Source organism: Xenopus tropicalis, chromosome 4, assembly GCF_000004195.4.
Source record: "Xenopus tropicalis strain Nigerian chromosome 4, UCB_Xtro_10.0, whole genome shotgun sequence".
Lineage (NCBI taxonomy): Eukaryota > Metazoa > Chordata > Amphibia > Anura > Pipidae > Xenopus > Xenopus tropicalis.
The window spans coordinates 82,055,352-82,077,559 of NC_030680.2; the positions used below are offsets into that span (position 1 = coordinate 82,055,352).

General features: G+C 33.8%; 1 protein-coding gene across 3 annotated transcripts in view; it reads left to right on the forward strand.

The window, feature by feature from the left end:
* negr1 (neuronal growth regulator 1) overlaps positions 1-22,208 on the forward strand; it is a 282,343-nt gene that overhangs the window by 182,367 nt on the left and 77,768 nt on the right. For all 3 annotated transcript variants that reach the window (XM_031899790.1, XM_012960537.3, NM_001113066.1), the window contains exon 5: positions 18,098-18,218. In XM_031899790.1, coding sequence (XP_031755650.1) covers positions 18,098-18,218 — 121 coding nt within the window. The remainder of the gene's footprint in view (positions 1-18,097; positions 18,219-22,208) is intronic.

Below are 22,208 nucleotides of genomic sequence, written 5' to 3' on the forward strand. Positions count from 1 at the left end.
GGAAAAAAATGGCAAAAAATTTCACTCATCACTAGTTATGTTCAGGTTTTTTCAAGTGTTTTTCTACCACTGGTTGAAACAATTTTAGGAAGGGTGGCACAAAGTTTAAATTACGCCATTGACATACCAAGACATTTTAAAAACAAAGATCAGTGACTACAGATTAGAAATGATTGTAGATTAAAAGACAAGGAAAAACTAAACAAAAAAAAAAACACTTTCCCTGTCAAAACAAAATGCATGGCGAAATTCTAGTGCAGGTTCACGAAAATGTTTACCACTTGCAAAAAAACCTATTTCGTAAGGATGTCAATTTGCTTGATAAATAAACACACAAACAACACATATATGTGCAGATATTGTTATGCATGTAAAAGTGAGTCACAATAGACAATAAGCACATTCAGAATTCATATTGTAATTAAAATATGGCAACACTATGCTAAGAAATCTGGTTTGGCGGAACATGTTCCTCCCTGACAGTTTGCCATTCCAATTTTAAATGTATGTTAGTGTTTCTTTGACTGGCTATTTTGCTTTTAATAATCTGATTATTCCAAAACAAGCATATGGGTCATAACACTGCCAATATCTACAAGTTATGTTCCCTGTCACAGAAGAGAAATGCAGTATGTATGAGTTTTACATTTTGCTAAGCTGATTCAGGAAGTCACTTTATTGCATTTTCTTTCTGAGGGATATTTTGATTTAATCAAACTTAAACAGCAAATGCATGCCAGATATTTTATATTATCTTAGGCAAGGGCCTTTGTTTTCAGTGCAGTGTTGTTGCTATTAGATCCACGGTGTTAATTCTGTGTTACCTAAACAACAGTTATCCCATGACCTGCCCCCAAAAGACTAATGAAAACAATTGACAGTATAGGTATGTTTAGTATAAAATACAATAAATAAAATGTTGAAGTATAGACTTTGTGACCATTTTGATAAATCTGCCCCTAAGTGTACATTCATTTGGGGAATTTTTAATTTTTTTTCTAATTACCAGAGCTGTCAACTTCCCAGATAATCCTGGGAGTTGCCTAATTTAGGCTCATCACTCCCTTTAATGATGCTCCTAGCGGCCTCAAACAGGTGCCCATTTTTACATTTCTGACTTGGAGGCAAGTTTTGGAAACACAGAGACACAGTGTTACTCCAAGCAGAGTCTCCTGCAGGCTAGCAGTCCACAGGGGGCTACTAAATTGCCAATCACAACCTTTATTTGGCATCCCCAAAGACTTGGGATGCTTGTGTGGCTCACCTACACTTTTTACATCTGTGGCTTCTGAGTTAGAAATGTTGGGCATCCCTGTGTTAGAACATAATAAGTGTCCCAAAATAACTCCACAAATATCATCTGAATACATTTTCAGGCTGGGGCTTTTAAATGTACAGTATATTAGGGAGCCTTTTGGCTTGGTCCCCATCCATTGTTCTATGTCCTGCTTGGAGGCAAAGCCCAAAATGTGGTTGTTATTGAACTAGAGGAACTAGGGAGCTGTAATGCATTACTTGACCTTGTATGTACTACACTATCCTTCCAGGCAAGGAGCTGATTAAATCAACACTAACACCAATTATTTTCAGAGAGTGCATTTACTATATGTCCTTTCAAATAGTAAATTCATATCAGGTACACAGTGAGTACTGTCTCTAAAAGAAATAGAAACATAATACACTAGGGATTGTGAAACACTATAAAACATGCTCCTCGTGTATTAAGGAGAAAGGGTAATTGCTTTCCTTGAAAGACTTTGGCAAGTGAAAGCTTGATAAAAAGTACACAAAATGTAACTGCTAATCTTGTCCCAGGCCTACATTTTATAAATAAAGGCCTTTTGAAGACATAAGAATGGCATCATAGTCTGCTATTTTTAAAAATAAAGGAACTCTATTAAGTAATGCATTTTGCACCATACAAGAACATAAAACCAACTAGTTTTCATAAATATCCCCATTAAATTTTGCTCTGCTAAAGCAGCAACAGCTTGATTTTGATGTCTAAATTAGTCCCTTAGGAACAGAGAAACAGAAGGTTCCAAACTGCATATGTGAACAGACAGCGGAATAATGTTGATGTAAACTATCATAATGAATACAGTATCTATGTTATCATTTATGTCTGTCATAGTCTTCCAAAAATGTTAAACTCATATATTCAACAATAAACTCAATGGACAATATGAATAATGCAAAAGAAATAGCAATACAAATTTAGTCAAATTAAAACTACAGCCTGAAAAGTGTATATGGTATTTATGTAAGCAAAAGTTATTTTTTTATCACATTTTTATTTTGTTCTACATCATTGAACTAAAGGCTGAAACTGGTGCAAAACAAAAAGAGAAACCTATCAACAAAAAGAATCAATAACAGTCATTAATTTTATATATGGAGGTATTCCAACGCAGCAGTGCTAGGACATTACAGGCACAAATCACATTAGTGCTTGAGGGAAAAGATTTATCAAAAGGGATGATGGAGACAGATTTACAAAAGAAGTCAATTTAGGTGGGCATACACTAGCATTTATTTTGGCATACATGGGCTTCATATTTGCACTATACCAGTGAATCCTATATCTAGGGCCACAGTAATCTCCTGGCCTACAGTTAGTTAGAGTATGTAATTTAATGTTTATATATGTTTGAATTACAGGGGCAGTCAGTATAATACATGTCATCATTAACATACAATTTTTTTACAGGAAATATATAATTTTATATTTTACATTTACTGCTTCAAAAAAAATCATGTATAAATGTAGAACGTTCCATACAATGGGAAAAGATGTTCAATACCCCCATCCTGAATGACCTGTAGTTATGGGTAAATGGCAAGTAAAATACAGTATGTTTCTGTCATACATTTCAGATATCTACCTTGTTAAATAACAGTACAAGAGACACTTTTCCTGATTTTATGTCTCACAGCCACATTAATCAAAAGTAAATCTTATATATAAAAAAAGCCCTATTTTAATCTAATTGACAGTGACGCACGTTGGACAGCTGGGAGAACCATTTTGTGGTCTGTGCAGAAGCTGATTCATGCAGCTCTACTTTTGTGAAATGTATTTAGATGTAGATAGATGATGGCACCACATAAAAATGACTCCTGGGTTCATTTTATCATTTTGAGAGAGTGCGTATTTTATAACTCAAGCATCTTATTATATTCTCATTCAAGTACACTTTTATATTTGGGATACATAAATAGTCATCAATAAAAGCAGTAAAATACAGAATTTAGTATGCTGGGTGCAAGGTGGAAATATAACAATGTGCCTGCAGGCATCAAAAGTGACGCAAATAACTTCAAAAACATAAGGGCTTATATTGAACATACTGAACTGGGGAATCAAGAAGAATAAAACTGTTGAGAATTTACATGTTTCTGATTGTCAGTAAAAAATTTCTTGATAGGAATGTGTTTTGCAAATTTACACAATTATTAAATGTCTTTTATGCTCTATAATAATTATTTAAAAACTCTAATTTAATGGAACTGGTGTTTAACCATAGTAACTGCTCTTTAAAGGTACAGTACACCTCCTTGTTTAACATGAGTTCAATGAATAGGGATTGTGCATACTTTTTGCCTTTGTTATCTCTTTAGCTAAATAGAGGAACTATGGGGTACATTTTCTAAAGGTTGTGGGGGTTTTTTTTATGCGTTTTCATGCAAAAAACACATTTTTTTGCCATTTATTATGCGTCACAACTAAGACAAATCCAAAAGTAAAAATAGGCCATCTAAAAAGCTGTCAAGGTCATGTAGAAGTCAAGAGTCAGAGTTTTTTTTAAGCTTTTATTTATGAGGCAAAATTATGTTTTTTCCACATTTTTTTTTCATTCATCACGAAAATTGGAATGTTGAGTGGGCTTCCCCAACTATTTCATGTTTGGTTCTTGTAAGGTGAGAGTAGCAGTGCACAGGTTATACCCTCTGTACCAACAACCCTCTCTCATCACCATTTCTTGTGACTGTTGAGCTTTACAGGTAAGAAGAAGTCTATGACTTACGTATTGTCAAACATAAGACATACGCCCTTTTTCAATTATTAATACCTATTCCAAAGTTGGTGGCCACATATTGTATGAAAAAATTACTTATCCCCAAAGCAATGTACTGGAAAACTAGGATATTATAATTACTTATGAAAACACTTTCATAAGTTTTTGAAAGTTTGCAAGGTGTTTTCTGGTATAAACGACTAATAGTTTTCTGAAAATAATACAAAAACCATATCTTGCTTTATGGCTAAGATTCAATAATCTCCCAAAAGTCATGCCCTTTATCTTAAAGGGTCATTTACAACTCTGTTTACCCAAGAGAGCTGGATATTTAAGAAGTGTTGATTGAGGCAGAGAAAACCCCCACTCACAGTATATTTCCTGTATATGTTAAAACATTCAGGGCATACACACTCCACTATTTACTGTATTGTAAATATAACCAATGGACACCAGATTCTTTTTAAAAATGGTAATTATGTGATATCCTATTAAAGCATCTTTAGACATGTTCCAGTTCAACTAACCATTATAAAAAGACTGGTTATAAGGTTAACTATTGTAAAAGAATGCTTGACATTTCCCTGCCTTTTGTAACATCCTATTTTAATTTAAGTCGTTTGGTACTGCCTGGTGACTTCTATAAGTGTTTTGTAGCCCTCCTTAGAGATACATTTTGGAATTAATACGATGCTTTTGTGTTTAACAACTTTTCACAGTGTTATTGGCAGTCCCTTATGCTTCAGTTTTTAATAAGTTTTTATGAGATGCTGCAATAAAACTTACATTTTATTACACATTTAGGTTTTGCAGGGCAACTAGGGTCTTGGATTGCTTTCCCTTTAATAAACATCTTTTGTCAATGTCACAGGAAAATAAGGCCATCTCAGTTAATCACTGTATTGCTTGAGCATATGTTATCCTGGTTAAAATATAAGAGTTCATATACAGGTTATAAAGGCGTAGTAAAAAAAAAAAAAAGTATGAATAAATAGTAAAAAAAAGTGTGAAAGTGAATTCTTGCCTAGATTTTTCATTTACTGCAAGATAATGCCAATATCATTTTCATCTTACGGTGCATACCACTACACAGTTTGATATATTAGACATGATGGCTTTTCTTTATCCAGTAATTGATTGATTTCAGTTATATTGCCCTTGAATTACTATAAGTAGGAACTTAGTCTGCAAATCACTGTAATTAGTGACTAAAACAATATATCACTGCTGTTCCATTCTATATTCTTCAGGCACATTAAGAATTTTTGCCAAGTTCTGTAAATTGCAATCTCTCTATTTCTCTCCTTATCTTTACTTCTATTCCTTATTTTGATTTATTTATAAATTACCTATGCATCTATTTGAGTATATGTGTAAACCCCTGTTTTTACTGAAGCGAAAATCCTGTGTTAAAAATGGTATAACAAATATAGAAAATGTTTTGGAAAAAAAAATTGTAAACTTTTTTTAGCCAGATCATACATAAGAATGTAGGTAGATGAAATGTGAATTACTGTTGTGATGATGTCCTAGTAATACCAGTACCAATACCATCATTAGCTATGATATTTTAAGAGATTAAAGATGGGATTAATTAATTGATGAGTTTAATTATTTGTTTAAGATGGTCTGTGCAGGGATCTTTTTGTTTACAATTGCTAATAGCATTAGCATTAACACATTGTGGGCCTGATTCACTAAAGTGCGATAAAATGTGCGCTATTTTTAGCGTGCGCTATAAATTTTACTGTGTCTTAATTTTGGCGATTTTTCGCACGATTCACTATAAGCATACTTGCACTTTTTTACGCGCGATATTGCATGCGTTATTTAACTCGCGAAGACTATTTCAATGCGGTATTTGCCGGTACATGCGCTAAATTACGCACGCAAATAGTCGCCGCATATGAATGGTAGCATAGAAATAGTGTATAAAAAAAAAAAAAAAAAGAAATAGTGTATAAAAATTGTCGCCACATATAAATGGTGTATATAAATATTAGCCACATATAAATGGTAGCATATAAATGGTATCATATAAATAGTAGATGCTTATAAATAGTAGCCACTAGTGATGAGCAAATGTGTTCTGGTTATCTTTAGTGAAAAATTAGCAAATCTTTTGAAAGATCCACGAAATGGCAAAAATGTTGTGCGGGCAAAAAAATTATTTTTTGACGCTTGTATAAATTTTTGGATGTGGGGTGAATTTTTGCGTGGCGAATTTTTTCATGTGTTTTGCCATTGGCGGATTGTTTTGCGAAACACATGAAAAAATCTGCCGCGAAAAAATTCAACGCACGTCCAAAAATTCGCTGCGAATCCATGCCTGGCAAAACATTTCATCACTTGTAGCCAAATATAAATAGTCGCGCAAATGAACGCGCGCCATGTTAGCCATACACGCCAATACTTGCGGAAAATTACTGTATTAAAAATGAACATTTCGCTGCAAACTGGCTGCGGTGTCACTCTAGGGGAAACACAGACTTCAATAAATAACACTGCAAAGTCCATATTTTATTGCAAAAAACTCATTTACTGTACTTTTCTATAATTATCGCCTGCCTGTAGTAGGTGTTAATTTTGAGTAAAATTGAGTAAAAAGACACATACTTGAATAACAAGTATATTTTATTGCAAAAAAATCATTTACTGTACTTTTCTATCATTTTTCGCCTGCCTGTAGTAGGAGTTAATTTTCGCATAGCCGAATGCGATATTTAGCTTGCAAAAGTTATAGTGAATCATGCGATCGTAATCTTTTCAGCGCGGAAATTAACGCATGCGGTAAAACTAGCGCAAGAAATACCGCATGCGAAAATGCCGATTTATCACACGCAATAATACTATGGTGAATCGCGCGCAAATTATCGCGTCTTTTTTTACCGCAAAAAAGCGTGCAATAATTTTTATCGCGCTTTAGTGAATCAGGCCCTGTGAGTGTTAACTGAAGCAATAATTGAAACATTTGTTTTGACAAAATAAAATGAGTTAAAAGGAATTCTGTGGTTATTAATATTCAATGAAAGCATCCCTAGGTTTGTCTGCCTATGAGAACAGCGCACAGTGTACCAAGATTCTTTTATTGTATATGCTTGCATATATAAATAGATTTATAAGTAATGATTAACTGAAATTTCTAATTTTATTATAGTCATTTTCCACAAGTAGTGTTGAATGCCTGTGATATAACTAAAATGCATAATTACAACCTATTTCTTATGGGTTTGTCCCCTTTTTCAATGACATTAATTTTTTATAGGCAAATAAACATTTTACTATCAGATATGGATTTATTGTAGTAAATTAGTAATTACTTGGACATTTTAAGATGTTTTCTAAATCAAGCACAGAAAGGTTTTGTATTCAGGAAACATCAGGTTAGTATGAAACTTTCATCAGGATTTTTATGGGCTCTTATAACAGAATCCATTAGGCGTACCAGTGGGAGACGAAAACTATGTAAGATTAAAAACTCCTGGTATCATGCAAGATTAAAAATGAGCGTAACAGTTCCAGACAATATTTGTGCGTCTGCACTTCCATGGTTTTATGATAGACACTACTATATGATATTTTAAAATATTGATGTTTTAGAAAATAAGAAGCATTTTAAGAAAAAAAAAAACACCGTAAACAAATGTTATTTTAGAAGACTACTTTATTCATGGATTTAAAAGGTGTATTTTTACTCCCTATTTATTTAGTTAAAACTGATCCAGAGTGAAGGGCGAAAAACTTGTGTTTGATTCACTTCTACCCTTGACAAAAAAAGGATTCTGTCATGATTTTTATGATATAGTTTTTATTACTTTATAACATTGTTCACGTTGCAAATAATTGATTCTAGCATTTAACGTTTTATTCTACAGCAAATAAATGCCTGTTCTGAGCTTTTAGGGCTCTGGCACACGGGGAGATTAGTCGCCCGCGACAAATCTCCCTTGTCACAGGCAACTAATCTCCCCGAACTACCATCCCACCGGCGAACATGTAAGTCGCCGGTGGGATGGTACACGATGCGCAGGCGATTACGGAAAATCGGCGAAGTTGCCTCGCGAGGCATTTTCGCCGATTTGACGAAATCGTGCCGCTGCGTGTGCCATCCCACCGGCGACTTGTATTTTTTGCAATTTTTTCGTCACCATTACGACTTTCCCGTAAATTGTCGCGACTTTTTCATTGCCATTATGCCTTTGGAGAATTGTCGCGACTTTTTTATTGCCATTATGCCTTTGGAGAATTGTTGCGACTTTTTCATTGCCATTACGACTTTCGCGAATTGTCGCAACTTTCGTACTGAGAGCTCGAAAAAGTCGCAACAATTTGCGAAAAAGTCGCAAAGTACCGATCATTATGAAAAAAATGCATTCGGACACTTTTCGGACGTTCATGGATTAGAAAATGTGCCCCTAGTTGTAACATCGACAGTGCTTCTTTACTGTTTCATAATTTAAAAACGTTTGTTTTCATTTTGAGCACAAACCACTACACAATAGCACAGCAACATTTTAGGGTGTCATCATTTTATTGTTGCAAAGGGTCTAGGAAGGTTTGATATGCTAGATTATTGTGTTGTGCCCTGGGCCCAAAATGCATAAAAAGGTTTTTCTAATTTCTGAAAAAGAAAAGGTGTGCTGTTCATTTTGTAATTGGCAGATAGCAGTTGAAAAACAGAGCAATGATATTGCATGATGATTCAGTTAAAGGAAAAACATGCCCCTAAACATTGCAGGTCTATATAAAAAATAAAACACTCCAAATGTAAAACACTGTTTCAGAGAAATAAAGGCTTTTTATGAATAATATGCTTTTCTAGTAATGTGCACCACTGAAAAACCCATATTTACAAAACCTGACATTTTAATTACTTAGCTCTTCCCTCTAGCTCACAAGGCACTGTGCTCACACCCAAACCAAGAGCACACATACATGCTAGGTTACATGAGACAATAAATAAACAGAGCTTTGTCTTTTACTCAAACTTTCTACCTATTACAGTTAGAACCTGCATTATTTCCAGTCAGGTCGTCTCTGAAGGAGCACACACATTGTACAACATCACAACATTTTGGCAAAATATGTCAAAGTGCAATATTTAACAATATGCATATGCCAATGTGATAATATTCTTTAATAGGGCACATACTGTTTTATTATGCAAACTTTTTGTTGGTTAAGTATTAATGAAGGTAAATGCAAAAGACTTGGATAAACCGCCTTATAATTTAAATGTGAGCATCTGTATTAAGTGAACATAGAAGTAGCCAATAGAGAATAGGAAGTGAAGTCACTAAATATATAAACGCCAACTTATTTTCAACATCAGCTACCACTATGTTTCAAATCAGTACATCTTGCAACTCTCCTTGGTAGCAAGAGAATCACATCATGTTCTTAAGGGCTGCGGCACACGGGGAGATTAGTCGTCCGTGACAAATCCCCCTTTTCGCGGGCGACTAATCTCCCCAAAATGTCATCCCACCGGCTCTGGAGAAATGTCGTTCCATGTATAACAAGGTTGCCCAAAAGGTATATTGTAATCAACCAGTAGATCTGCAGTAATCACTAAATCTTGAGAGCAGAGCACTCCTACACACAATTCTATTATATTACCCTCACTTGTGATTTAAATTTAGTAAAAAATTAAACTGCCCCATTAAGCTTTACTGAAAAATTTGCAAAAAAGAAAAAAACATTTCTCTGCATTTTTTTGCAGTATAATACTATACATCATACTATGTTTGAGATAGCTCATTTTTTTCAAGTTGGGGAGACCCTCAGTTTCTGCTCATTAGGCTTGGAAAAAAAGGCATCTAAGGGACCCATTTACTAAAGATTGTGTTTTTTTAATGATTTGTATTTTGTTATGCAAAAATATGATTTCTGCACAACAAAATACAAAAAAAACACACAAAATTTTTCTTCCTTCTTATACATCAAAACTGTGACAAATCCAAAAGTAAAAATACGCCATATAAAAGCTGTCACGGTCACTTAGAAGTCAATAGCAGGTATCCTTTTACAATTGGCTAATCTTTCTTTGCTTTGTGGTTTTTAGATGTTTTTGGGGGGTTTATGCTTTCATCTGTGTGACAATGCATTTTTCACAAGTTTTTTCTGTTTCTGCTTTTTTAAAAGGCCAAAATCACTTGCCACTTATAGTTCTAGACAAAATTTGTTTTTTATGCATCACTCTAAGGCCAACACATACTTGAATAAATCACACTGCAAAGTCCATATTTTATTGCCAAAAGCTCATTAACTGTACTTTTCTATAATTACCGTCTGCCTCAAGTAGGTGTTAATTTTCGCATAGACTAATGCAATATTTAGCGCATCTAAGTGTTTATGAATCATGTGTTGGTATTATTTCTGTGCGCTAATTGACGCAATGCGGTAAAATTAACGCATGCGGTTGCACGACTTAACGCATGTGGTAATACTGTAGCAAATCACGCGTTAATTTTCGTGTCAATTTTAAGGCAAAAAAGTGTGCGATAAAAATTAACGCACTTTAGTGAATCAGCACTATTATTTCTTATGTCCATAAATATATCCATTAAATCTAAAAGTTTCAGCATTTCTGTGAAAGCCAATGAGAGTTGACCTAGGCAAAATCAAGCCATATTTTAAAAAAGAAAGTAAAAAAATTCAAGGTATTCAAGTTTTCTTATTTAAACGAGTTTTCCTTATTAATAAATGTGATATTCGATAAGCTTTTTTATTTAGAAAAACAAACAAATTCACCAACCAAAAGTTTCTGTCATGCTGATTTATTATTTTTCAAACATATAAGACTGCTGATTGTATATATTAAATAGTGATTGGTTTATGTAACTATTTCAAACAAGCCAAAAATATATATTCTCTAATAATATTGGTTAAAGGTTTGATTGATAGATGAAGGGCCTTTTTAGTGGTTTTCAAATATGTGCATTCCTAGATGTTTTTATTAAGAAAGATGTCTTACCTGAAATGATTACTGTAGTGAGAGGTACTGGGGTTAGGGACCTTTGTCTGGCTTTTTAAGTGGAAGAGTAAATGTATCCTTGCTCTATGTACATATTTATTCTGCCATGACTGCTAACGTGTACACCATCTTCTCTTCTTTGTATTATGTATATATACATTGAGAAAAAGAGATTCAGACTAGTCCATAGAGGACCCAGAATGTTGGATACTGTGAAATTAGGTGATTAGTCAACCCATTTTGACAAAATTTACTTGTATTGACGCAAAGGGACACATTTACTAAAATTCTAACTTTTAAAATGTCCCGCAAAGGTTATTTTAGTCCGGTAATTTTCTTCTGAATTTATAAGTTTACTTTGCACTCTGCATTTATGAAGATTTATGAAAATATGAGATTAGAGCTCACCACAGAAAAATTCATCCACTTTTTGTTCATTTCTATGGAATTTCTAGAAGTGTACTTATCATCTGGTGAAAGTTGATGGTGGAGAGTTCACCATTTGATAAATATGCTTATAAAAAGGCCATAGAAATTAATGAAAAGTATGTACATTTTTCTGTGGTGAGCTCTAATCTCACACTTTGATAAATCTGCCTCTATATATTTCTATGTATATAGTTTGCATAGAGAGGGAAATCAATAGACAGATGTATTTATATGTATGTATTTATATGAAATTGTTATAGCATGTCTTAGTTTATGTGATAATATACTGAACTATTTTGTGTAGAGAGGGAAATCAATAGACAGATGTGTGTATTTAAATGAAATTGTTGTAGAATGTTTTAGTTTATGTGATAATATACTGAACATGGCAAAAATAATCATGGTATGCTTCAATTAAAAATAGAAAATGAAAGACCACAAACAAAAAACTGGTTTACCCACCATTTTAATCATACATGGTTCCGGAATATAATTAATTCTTGGCTTTTTAAAAGCTGTGTATTGTATATTTTGAGTGTGCTGTGTGTCAAGTCTCAGAGGACAATGACCTGTCCTTTCGTATTAAAATGGGAACATGAAAATTCCATTTTGCTTGACCCACTTTAATGGACAATCACATAGGTCAAACGTTATAATGTCAACAAGACCACAATCCTGAAAATTATGTGTAAAGGAAAAAATATAGCAAGACTGAGTTCATCAGTACATAGTTATTAAGTTTTGACAGGAAAATCTTTTTTGTCTGAAATTTTAAACTGTGAATAGTTTTAATAGTAGAGAGGGAAACAAACATTACACCAGCTGCCTAGACATTGTTATTATTCTTTTTTCTAAAGTTCTTGTGGAGGACAGCTTATGAATACTGAAAAAATAAAGACAAACATTTACCAAAAAAAAAAAAAACAATTAATACAAAAACAGTGTCTTGCTTTCCCTTGTATACGGACAAAAAGACTCCCACTCTCATTTCAATATCACTCATCTAAAGCAAGCAATAAAATGAGTGTAAGTAAGTCTTTTATAAAAATGGTATGTAATGAAGCCATTTGGATAAATGGGAACTGAATGTGAGACATGTACTTGGATCCTGTATCTTCTTCTTGTAGATTAAAGAAAGCAATCATTTTTGATTTATTACTCCCACATGGTTGATGTTGATTTCATTTGTTTTTTCATCTAGTGCTATAATGAGAAAAACTATTAGGACCATTTCATTTATAATAATGTAGGAGGACGTTATTGGGTCAAGTATGAAAACTATTTTCAGAACTTTTATCCACTGTCTTAGAGATTCGATATTTGATAGTTAAAGTGATAGTTTTCATTTTTCCCTTTGCCCCTTTAGCCATTATAACTGCTCCTCTCTCAGTTAGGTATATAAACTTGTCAGGAACAGAGCTGCTGTTAAACCTGGAAACAGATACCAAGAGCCCTTACTAAGTTTCCTTTCATCCTAGAATATTCTTTCTTCTACCCTGTTAACTACTGGTGCTATTTGTTTTGCATTTGTTTTTGAAATAATGGTAAACTGTTACAGAGGTTGAAAACAGGCTTGGACTGTTTTAGTGCCTGTATCCGTCATCTGTTATTATACATAGCATCCATACATTTTGCTTTTGTTCTTCTGCACTTGTATTGCTAGAATACATGTACATACAGCAAATACACACTAATAATTACCTTCCTCTGAAAGATGAGAAGTGTTGCATTCTATTTCATTGAATTCTTTTAATTGCTTTTTAATTGTTTTTATCCTTTTAGTTTTCCCCCTTTGGCTTAAATTAGTGTTTCCAAGCTTTAGCCATGTGCAACTGCCATAAAGTATTTCCATTTAAATTTCCTTTGGCTTCTTTTTAATGTTTATACAATATTACCTTCTTTTTTTTTTTTACACAGTACATGTTATAGCCTTTCTTGTTTTCTTTCCATGAATCATATTAACTGTTTCCATGATCTTTTTATTAATATATTTCTGCAGACTGGGTGTACAAAAGAGAACACAAGTGAAGTTCTATGAGTGACCTATACAATTGCAGTATTGATCTTTTTTTCCTAAGAGTTAATTTGAAAAACCATGTATTTTCTTCCTTCTATAAAGACATCCAACTCATTACTGAAACTATCTAGTACAACCACAACTTTATAGCTATCATCAAAAATCTTTTTCTTGCTTTCAGACTGAACCTCCTTTCTAATCGCAATGGATCCCGCTTGTGTCTGCCAAAAGGATCTGCTGCTGATACTGATGAATAAAACATCAGTCTTAATTATGTGGTCCCTTTATGTATTTATACATATCATATACCCCTTAACCACCTCTCCTCTAGAATAAACAATCCTACCTGTACCAACTTTATTCATAACTTCATAACATTCCATACTCTTTCATTCCATACCCTTTATCAGTTTAGTTTGCCCTTTTTGGACATCATCTATTTCATTAATGTCTTTTTAAACACCAGAGACTAAAACTGCATTGCCTATTCTAGCTTTGTAAATAGCAAGAACTACCCTCCCCTCCTGTGAATCTATACCCCTTTTAACTAACTTGCTGGCCCTTCCTACTTGCTACAGCAAAATATATTATCTATGTCCTTCTCCATCAAAGATTTGCCCATTAAGGTAATAAGTGGCTGTCATATTTGAAATCCCAGGTGCATAACCTTACTTTCATTCAAATCTTATCAGATACTTAGCTGACCAGATTTCCAATTTGTCAAAATACCTCTGCAAGGATAACATATTTGTTGGATGGAATTAATTGGCTGCATAGTATTTTGTAACTGGAAACCAAGACACATTACTTACATTACCCTCTACCAAAACATTAATGGACCCAATAAAGGAGTCTTTGGCTTTCCACTAAGAATCTTAATCCAAGTAGACTGATCTGGTCTTTCAAACTGGCCTGATAAGTATCTGTCCGATTTTCATGTATTTATAGAGCAGGTCATTGCAAGGCTCCCATACGCATACCCCAATAACAGCCCATGTATAGCTAGCTTTAGTGTAAGCAACTAGACTTTCCTTTTTTTTGTTGACACTGTTATTTTCTGTCTGAACTAGCTTTGGGTTTCTGTGCTCTACATGCATTATTTACAATTTGCCTCCATAACTTAGATAGGTATTATATATATTTGGATTGTGTACAAACATACAAAACTTAGTTTTGGATATTACAATATCATTTTTAAATATAGTAAATAGAATAGGACCTAGCAATGATGATGAAGAACATGCTTTGACACTTTTATTTACTTTGAGTGTACACAATGCTTCGTTATAGAGCTTTCATGCTTGAGCATTGTTGCTCAACAAAAAAAAAAATCTCCCAATTTCCTGTAGTAAGTCAATACAGCCTTGGATTCTGAAAGTTGTTGGCTTCTACACCCATCTGTAATAAAAGCTTACCCAGGTGCAGTAACCCATAGAAGCCAATAAGATATTTGCTTTTAAACAAGTGACCAGTAAATGCTTCCTGCTGATTTGTTGCTATGAGGTTCTGCCCCTAGGATAACTTAGTGTTTTTTTAAATAACCCCATAAGTTTAATTATATGGGTTTTTTTTATTATTTCATAAGTTCCCTACTACAGAAATAACCTTAATTTTAAGAAGTTCTTCTTATTACTTTTTAAAAACAAGAAGACGGATTTCTTAATTTTTGAATAACACATAGATACATAAAAATTCCATCTGTTGGGCAGGTGTCTGTTGCTTTTGCTTTTGTTTCTTAATCAAATGTTCTACTGAAGCAAAAATATTTTATATACTTATATATTTTTAAAATTATATATATAATAAAACGTGTTTGAATTTACTGTAACTCTAAATATGCCTAAAACACTGATTGCTGAGTATATAAGGTGACAATACATAAGCCAAAATGATTTGAACTATCAATCAAATAGCCACATAACATCAGACACCATATAAAGTATGTTTTACTTACTGTCATTTTTTTCTTGCTTGTACTTTCTAGTACAAGATAGGCAATAGTGCATAAGTCTGGATGAAATATGATTAGTGGCTATCTTACACAAAGTCAATGAAAAGCTAGGGGTCACAGTTTGAGAGAGGGGAATCATTTGAATTTAGAGCACATGTGCCTCCCAGGTTTGCGAATTCTTACAAAATGTGAAATGCAGCAGAGAAACACAACAGCATTAGTGATGAGAGAATTGGTGAAAATGTTGCGCATAAAAAAAAATTGTTATGCGCATAATTTTTTTGAGGCACGTATCAAAAATATGACAAGCACAACTTTTTTTTCACTTGTGTCTTTTTATATGCGCGTGACAATTTTTTTTATGTTTTACAAAAAAATACTCCAATGCCTAACGTGGAAATTCACCGCAAATTCATACCTGGCAAATTATTTCCCGCAATACTAAACTAGCATATGTCATTGTAATGATACTGTGTTTTGATCTTAGATTTGAACTGTAGTGGATTTATATTTCCTGTAGCTGCTGTGGATTGCATTAAATAAATATTATTAGCAGTAATTATTGTAGTATAATAGAAAATAAGGGAACTTTTTCTTAGTTCTGTAGAACATGGTTATATGGCTTAAATGGGTTGTGCTGTAAAAAGTGTTTTAGTGACACTACAGCTAAATCATATTTCATTGTAATATGGAATTAATAACATTAAAAAGTTTGTTTAATCATATTATGTGGATAATCAACAAAGGTAAATTGGAAGTTTCTCTATGTTGGATTCTGGTGTAAAAGTTAATAAATGTGGCTCATATTCATTAGGCACATGCTAGTTATAATAATTTACTGTCCATTACAAAGCTTTATAAGCATTGTAATTAAATATAAAATGCACATTAGAATTATAATGAGTAATTAGGGCAACATAACTAATATGCATGAAAGTCCCAAAGCTCATTAAAATGTTAAAAGACAAAACCTATTCTTGCAAATTATTTTGCATATTATCTGTAACTGTGTGAATGCCATTGCACCTAGCAGAGCAGTCTACCTTCTATGACATTTATGAATTGTATGCAGAGTCTGGTGATATTAAACTCAACAGTTGGGTTCATCTGAGGTTTGTTTTAAATGGGATTGCCCTGCAGCATGGCCCAACAACAAAAATGTAACTTTTGAAGAGTGAATTCCACAAACAAAATTATGCATAAAATGTACTTTAATGGGAACCATAGTTCTCAATTATTTTTTTAAAGCAACTGTTTAAAGAAAATCTTCCTCAGAGAATACACAGTGCAGGTATGTTTTGCAAGGGATGTTGATTTGTCACACCACAACAAGATCTGTTCTCAAACTTTAATCCAGTGGCCTCAGACCTTTCTCTGTTAGACGAACCGTAGTGATTGGCCCATTAATCATCTTATTCATTATTAAGGGATTGTAAGTTTATATCTGGGATCACACAGCACAGACCAGACATTTATTTGTTTTGCAAAAAGATAAAAAAAGACCTATGGTGACCAAGAAATACAATCCCCTATGTAAACACCAAAAGTGACTATGATTTTTTTTTTAGACATAATGGGCCAGTTTAAATTTGATAAAAAAAAAAACTGATCTTCTAATTCAATTCCAGATTTTCCAATAATGCAATTCCATGAGAAAAACTTCATATTGAATTGTTTATCACATAAAAAAAAGAAAAAAAGGATTTGCCCTGGCAACTTTGCAATTGGTTTTATTATTTATTTTTTCTAGATTCTTAATTATTTGCCTTCCTCTTCTGACTCCTTCGAGGTTTCAAATAGGGGTCACAGACCTTGGCAGCCAAAAAACCTTTGCTCAGTGAAGCTACAATTTTAATGCTACTGTTACTTGTTATCATTTATCTTTCTGCTTGGTGGGCCCTCACCTATTCATATTCTCATCTCTCATTCAAACCACTTTTAAATTGTTATGGTAAATAAGACTCTACCAACCAGATAACTGCTGAAATACCAAACTGAAGAGTTGCTGAACAAAAAGCTAAATAAATGAAAAACCATACAAAATAAAAAATGAAGACCAATTGCAAATTAAAATAGCAATGTCTACACTATATTAAAAATTAATTTAAAGGTCACCAACCACTTTATATTTCTAAATAAAATGTAATATTTACAGTGCATATATACACTGTATATGTAATAATTAAAGTGCAGTTATTTTCTAAGGATGCTTAAATTATACTGTTTACCTGTTTGTAGCAAAATAACTTTTAAAAGCAGCTTCATAAGAACAATATTGCAGGGCCCTTTTGTATTTCAGTTAATGCCAGCAACAGCTGATGCCTAGATGTTTGCCCTGATCCACCCATATAATTCACCCAGTGGGATTCAACAGCTTATGTCTGTGGAATTTATGTGGATAGACAAAATATCAGATGCAAAGATTGCCCATCTTCTTTATGAAAAAAACACATGGGGGTTAATGTGAAAATTCATTATGGAATCATTATCTTGCCATTAAAAAGACAACAAGTGGCTCTGCTTCATTGATTGATCTAGATGCAATGTAACCGTTTGTTTCCATTTTACCTACCGCGTAAACTTTTAAATTTTTTTTACTACATTGCACATTTTATTTATCTATATTTATATTATTTCACTTTATTATATTTTACAATCTATCATTATTGAATGTATCATATTAATGATAGGTGTTTTTTTTGTAGTTGCTCCTACAATTCTGGAAATAACACCAACTGGAGTTTCATTGGGAAGAACAGGACTGATCAGATGTGAAACAGCAGCTGTGCCAGCCCCAGTGTTTGAGTGGTACAAAGGAGAGAAGAAGTAAGAAGCTTTGTTAGCGATTCCTCTTTTAATTAGTGTGGAACGTGTAACAAATTGCACATTTTGCGTGAAGCATAACTCAACATCAAGTACAAATGTAATTCTGTGTGTATCTATTTTCCCAACATGCTAGCAGTAGCCATCTACAATGTACAGTATTTCATTTCAGCAAATGTTGTGCACATAAAAGAATACTAATTGATACATAACTTTGTTATTTTTTTTACTTTGTAGAGTAAAATAACTATGTAATATTTGAACTGCACAAATAACAAACCCAAAAACTCAGTGGTTAACATTACTACCTTCTGCACTTGGGTCCAAGGTTTGATTCCAGCCAGGGCACTCGAAGGATGGTGTATACTCTCCCAGTGGTCTGTATTGTGGACTGCTTGACATGATGATGTTGGAAGTTACCCAAATCTATGATAATATAAAGGCATTAGGCATACATTCACAATGCACAAGTCCTAATAAGTCTTGCATTAAAATGATGCTTTTTAGCTTAAAATATATCCAAAGTAGGTTTGTGGTTAAAGGAAAACTATACCCCCAGAATGAATACTTAACCAGCAGATAGTTTATATTATGTTAAGTGCCCTTTTAAAAAATCTCGTCAAACTGGAATATATATTAGTAAATATTGCCCATTTACATCCTTTCCTTGATCCACCATTTAATGATGGGCTGTGTGCTCCCTCAGAGATCACATGACCAGAAATAATGCAGCTCTAACTGTAACAGGAATTAGTGTGGAAGCAAAAGACAGAACCCTGTCTATTTATTGGCTGATGTGGCCTAGCATGTATTTGTGCCCTGGCTGGTTTGTGTGCACTGTGAATCCTATGATCCCAGGAGGCGGCCCTTAATTCTTAAAATGCCAATTTTCTATTTAGGATTACCCAATAGCACATACTACTAAGCAAGTATATTTTTATGCAAATTGTTTATTTAGATGAAGCAGAGTTTTACATATGAGCATTGTTCGGGAATATAGTTTCCCTTTAACTTGTTTAGTACATATCCTAATGGAGCAACATGCTACAGAGTAGCACCATTTACTATTAAAAAAATTATATATATATATACTGTGGTATAAAAAAAATAGTGGTCATCCTTAAAAATAGTGTTAATATACTATTGATTCACAAAATGTTGGTAAACAGAAGAAGAGGAAACATCTAATCCAATAAACATCTTGGGTTCAATAGTCTGTCACTACAATTACATGTAATTTTGAGATAACAAAGTTATTTCTCTCTAGTAGTCTGTAGATTATTAGACACTTGTTAACCAATTGTGTTACAGTTCGAAATCAGTGCAAAATCAATTATATATTAATGCTAAACTTAATTTGCTATTTAGTGTAAGGACCCCCAGATATTTCCCCTTTAGCTAAATGATTCTTTGAGAGTTTGACCAGCTAAGCAGGCCTTAATTTAGAGTGGACACCTAAGGAGGTTCTAAACCAGTGGTTCTCAACCTTCCTAATGCTGCAACCCTTTAATACAGTTATGTTATGTTGACCCCCAACCATAAAATTATTCCGAATATGTGTTTTCTGATGGTCTTAGGTGACCCCTGTGAAAAGGTTGTTCGACCCCCCAAAGGGGACCCGACCCACAGGTTGAAAACCGCTGTTCTAAACCCTATGTGGGAAAATACTTTCTCATTCAATGTAAAAATAATTGTTTCATTTGTATTCCTGGAGATGCCACTGGGTGGCAGTACATTTGCATATAAAAGAGAGAACTTCATAGGGTATTTCCTGGGACCTTGCTGAGAGGTGACAATAGGATTTTAGTTTATGAAAGTTATAACAGTTGGCATTGTAATAGTCACTTTTAGGGCCCAATGAGAAGATCAGAGGGGTTAGGACCCTGCAGTGATTCTGGCTGCTAGTGAACAGGAACATCAGTGTGTGGGCTCAGGGTATAGATAAAACCCGGAGAAAGAGAATATCATCCTGAGTATGTATTGATTGATTTGTATTGGAGTTTCAATAAATGAAGTTTCTGTTTGCAAGAGTTCCATGTGGCTAATTTGCTATAGCTGTTAGTGGTAGTTAAAATTAAGTCCTAAAAGACTTAATTTTATGGCCCCTTAAGACTGTTGAACTTGTACCTATTGTATTAGTAAATGAGTGCTATAGTTTCTTACCCCAACATCTGACTTTAATATTCCACTTTCTTCATTTTATTGTTTCTTCTTAAGGCAGCCATCAAGATATTGGGTTTAATTTCTCGGATAATTGTCAGCCTTTATCTTTTGGTTCTTCTTTGATATGATCAGAACAATATAAATGTATTAATGTGATTTACCAGTCATCATTGAACTCGTCCTAAGATGTTTCATTGTTTTATTGTTTATATGCTTCTAATACAGAAAAACAAATTGTTTGTGAGGGCAGGGGGTCTTCCTTGGCTTCTTTATTTGTAGTTTTGGTAGAGTGATTACATTTTACATTAGCAAATGTTGTTATCCCTTTAGGACTTGTAGGCGTTAAATGGCCACTTTTTATCATTTATATTCTTGTCTTTGTATCTGGCCACAGGGATTTTGATTTGTTTCAATTATGTTTGTTTCCTTTGGGACTATAGTGAGAGCAATGGTTGCATAACAACAATTAAAATACTTCCCATTAATCATATTTGATTCTTTCACTAAATGCTGGTCCCAGTCCAAATTGCAGAAATACCCTTTTAGTGCTAGACATTTTCATCTTAAAAAGGGGTTTGTTGCTGATATTTTTAATTCATGATTTGTTCTGATACTTCTCAGAGTTTTTTTTTTTTTAAATCAACTTATTTTAGAATTAATTTTTAATGTAACATCTATTGAAAGCAGTATTTGTTTGTCCATTCTTGCCCCCTACACTGCCTATAAACTGACATGTGAAGAAGCATACAGGCCACGTTGGAGCCTTGACTAGAGGAGAGCTACCTTCTGCTGCATTGTTTTAAGAGTCAGAACCAGCAGCAAAAGCATCAAACAGACTAATTGTTAACACATTCTAATGAATTATGATATTCGCCAGCTTTAATGATATATGAACACCAAGCTTGATTCTTAATAAATATGCTCCATATGGTCCTAAAATGAAAATAACCTGCATGCATAACATAAATGCAATTTAATTAAATATTTAGTTTTTAGTTTTTACAGGAACACGCTATATTAGTATTTGTCCTTTGTCAAAACTGGACCTTGAAATACTCATATCTAGTATAGTATCTAGTTTTTATAGCTTACCTGAAAAGTCTTGGTTTAGTGAGGCATGAACTGTGTACATGGCTGGATTTGCCTTTGTCATATCCATAATCCCAACTGCTCCCCACTCCACCAGTCACTGTAAGCTAAACCCTGTTTATTCCTTCATGACTACATTAAAATAAAATTAACACAATTAAATAGAAATGATCATGATGATAAAGTATATGCACAATCTCTTCCTTATTAACCTAACTGCTCATCTCTTGCATCAAGCAGTTGCCTGCTTCACAGCAAACCAATAGGGAAGGTGAATAAAGTGCCATGTGATAATATTAAGTAGTGTGCTTTAGATTGGCTGCACTTACATTGCAAATCAGGTGCAATTACATTGAATATTTTTGAAGCCTGCCTGGCGTCATTACCGGTGTTTACTGTCATGATTTCTGGTGTTCACTGTGCAAGTGCATGAGCCCCCTGTACTCCCTATTCTTTTGTCAAAATTGTGCTGTGTCTGGAACTGCTGCCACATCCGGACCAGACAGCTGCTCCAGGGTGGTGAGGGGAACCCTAGAGCTACTGCATGATCCAGAGGTGATGACAGTTCCAGGGTTCCTCTGCATCAACAGGTACAGAGGAAGGCAGGAAGGAATGAGTGGCACCAAACACAACTATACAGAAGTTCGAGGAGCACATTTTGATGCAAGTACCATTAATGAAAAGGGTTTTACACACAACTGACTGCAAGGAGATTACGGTGACTGCAAATGCTTGCTGATG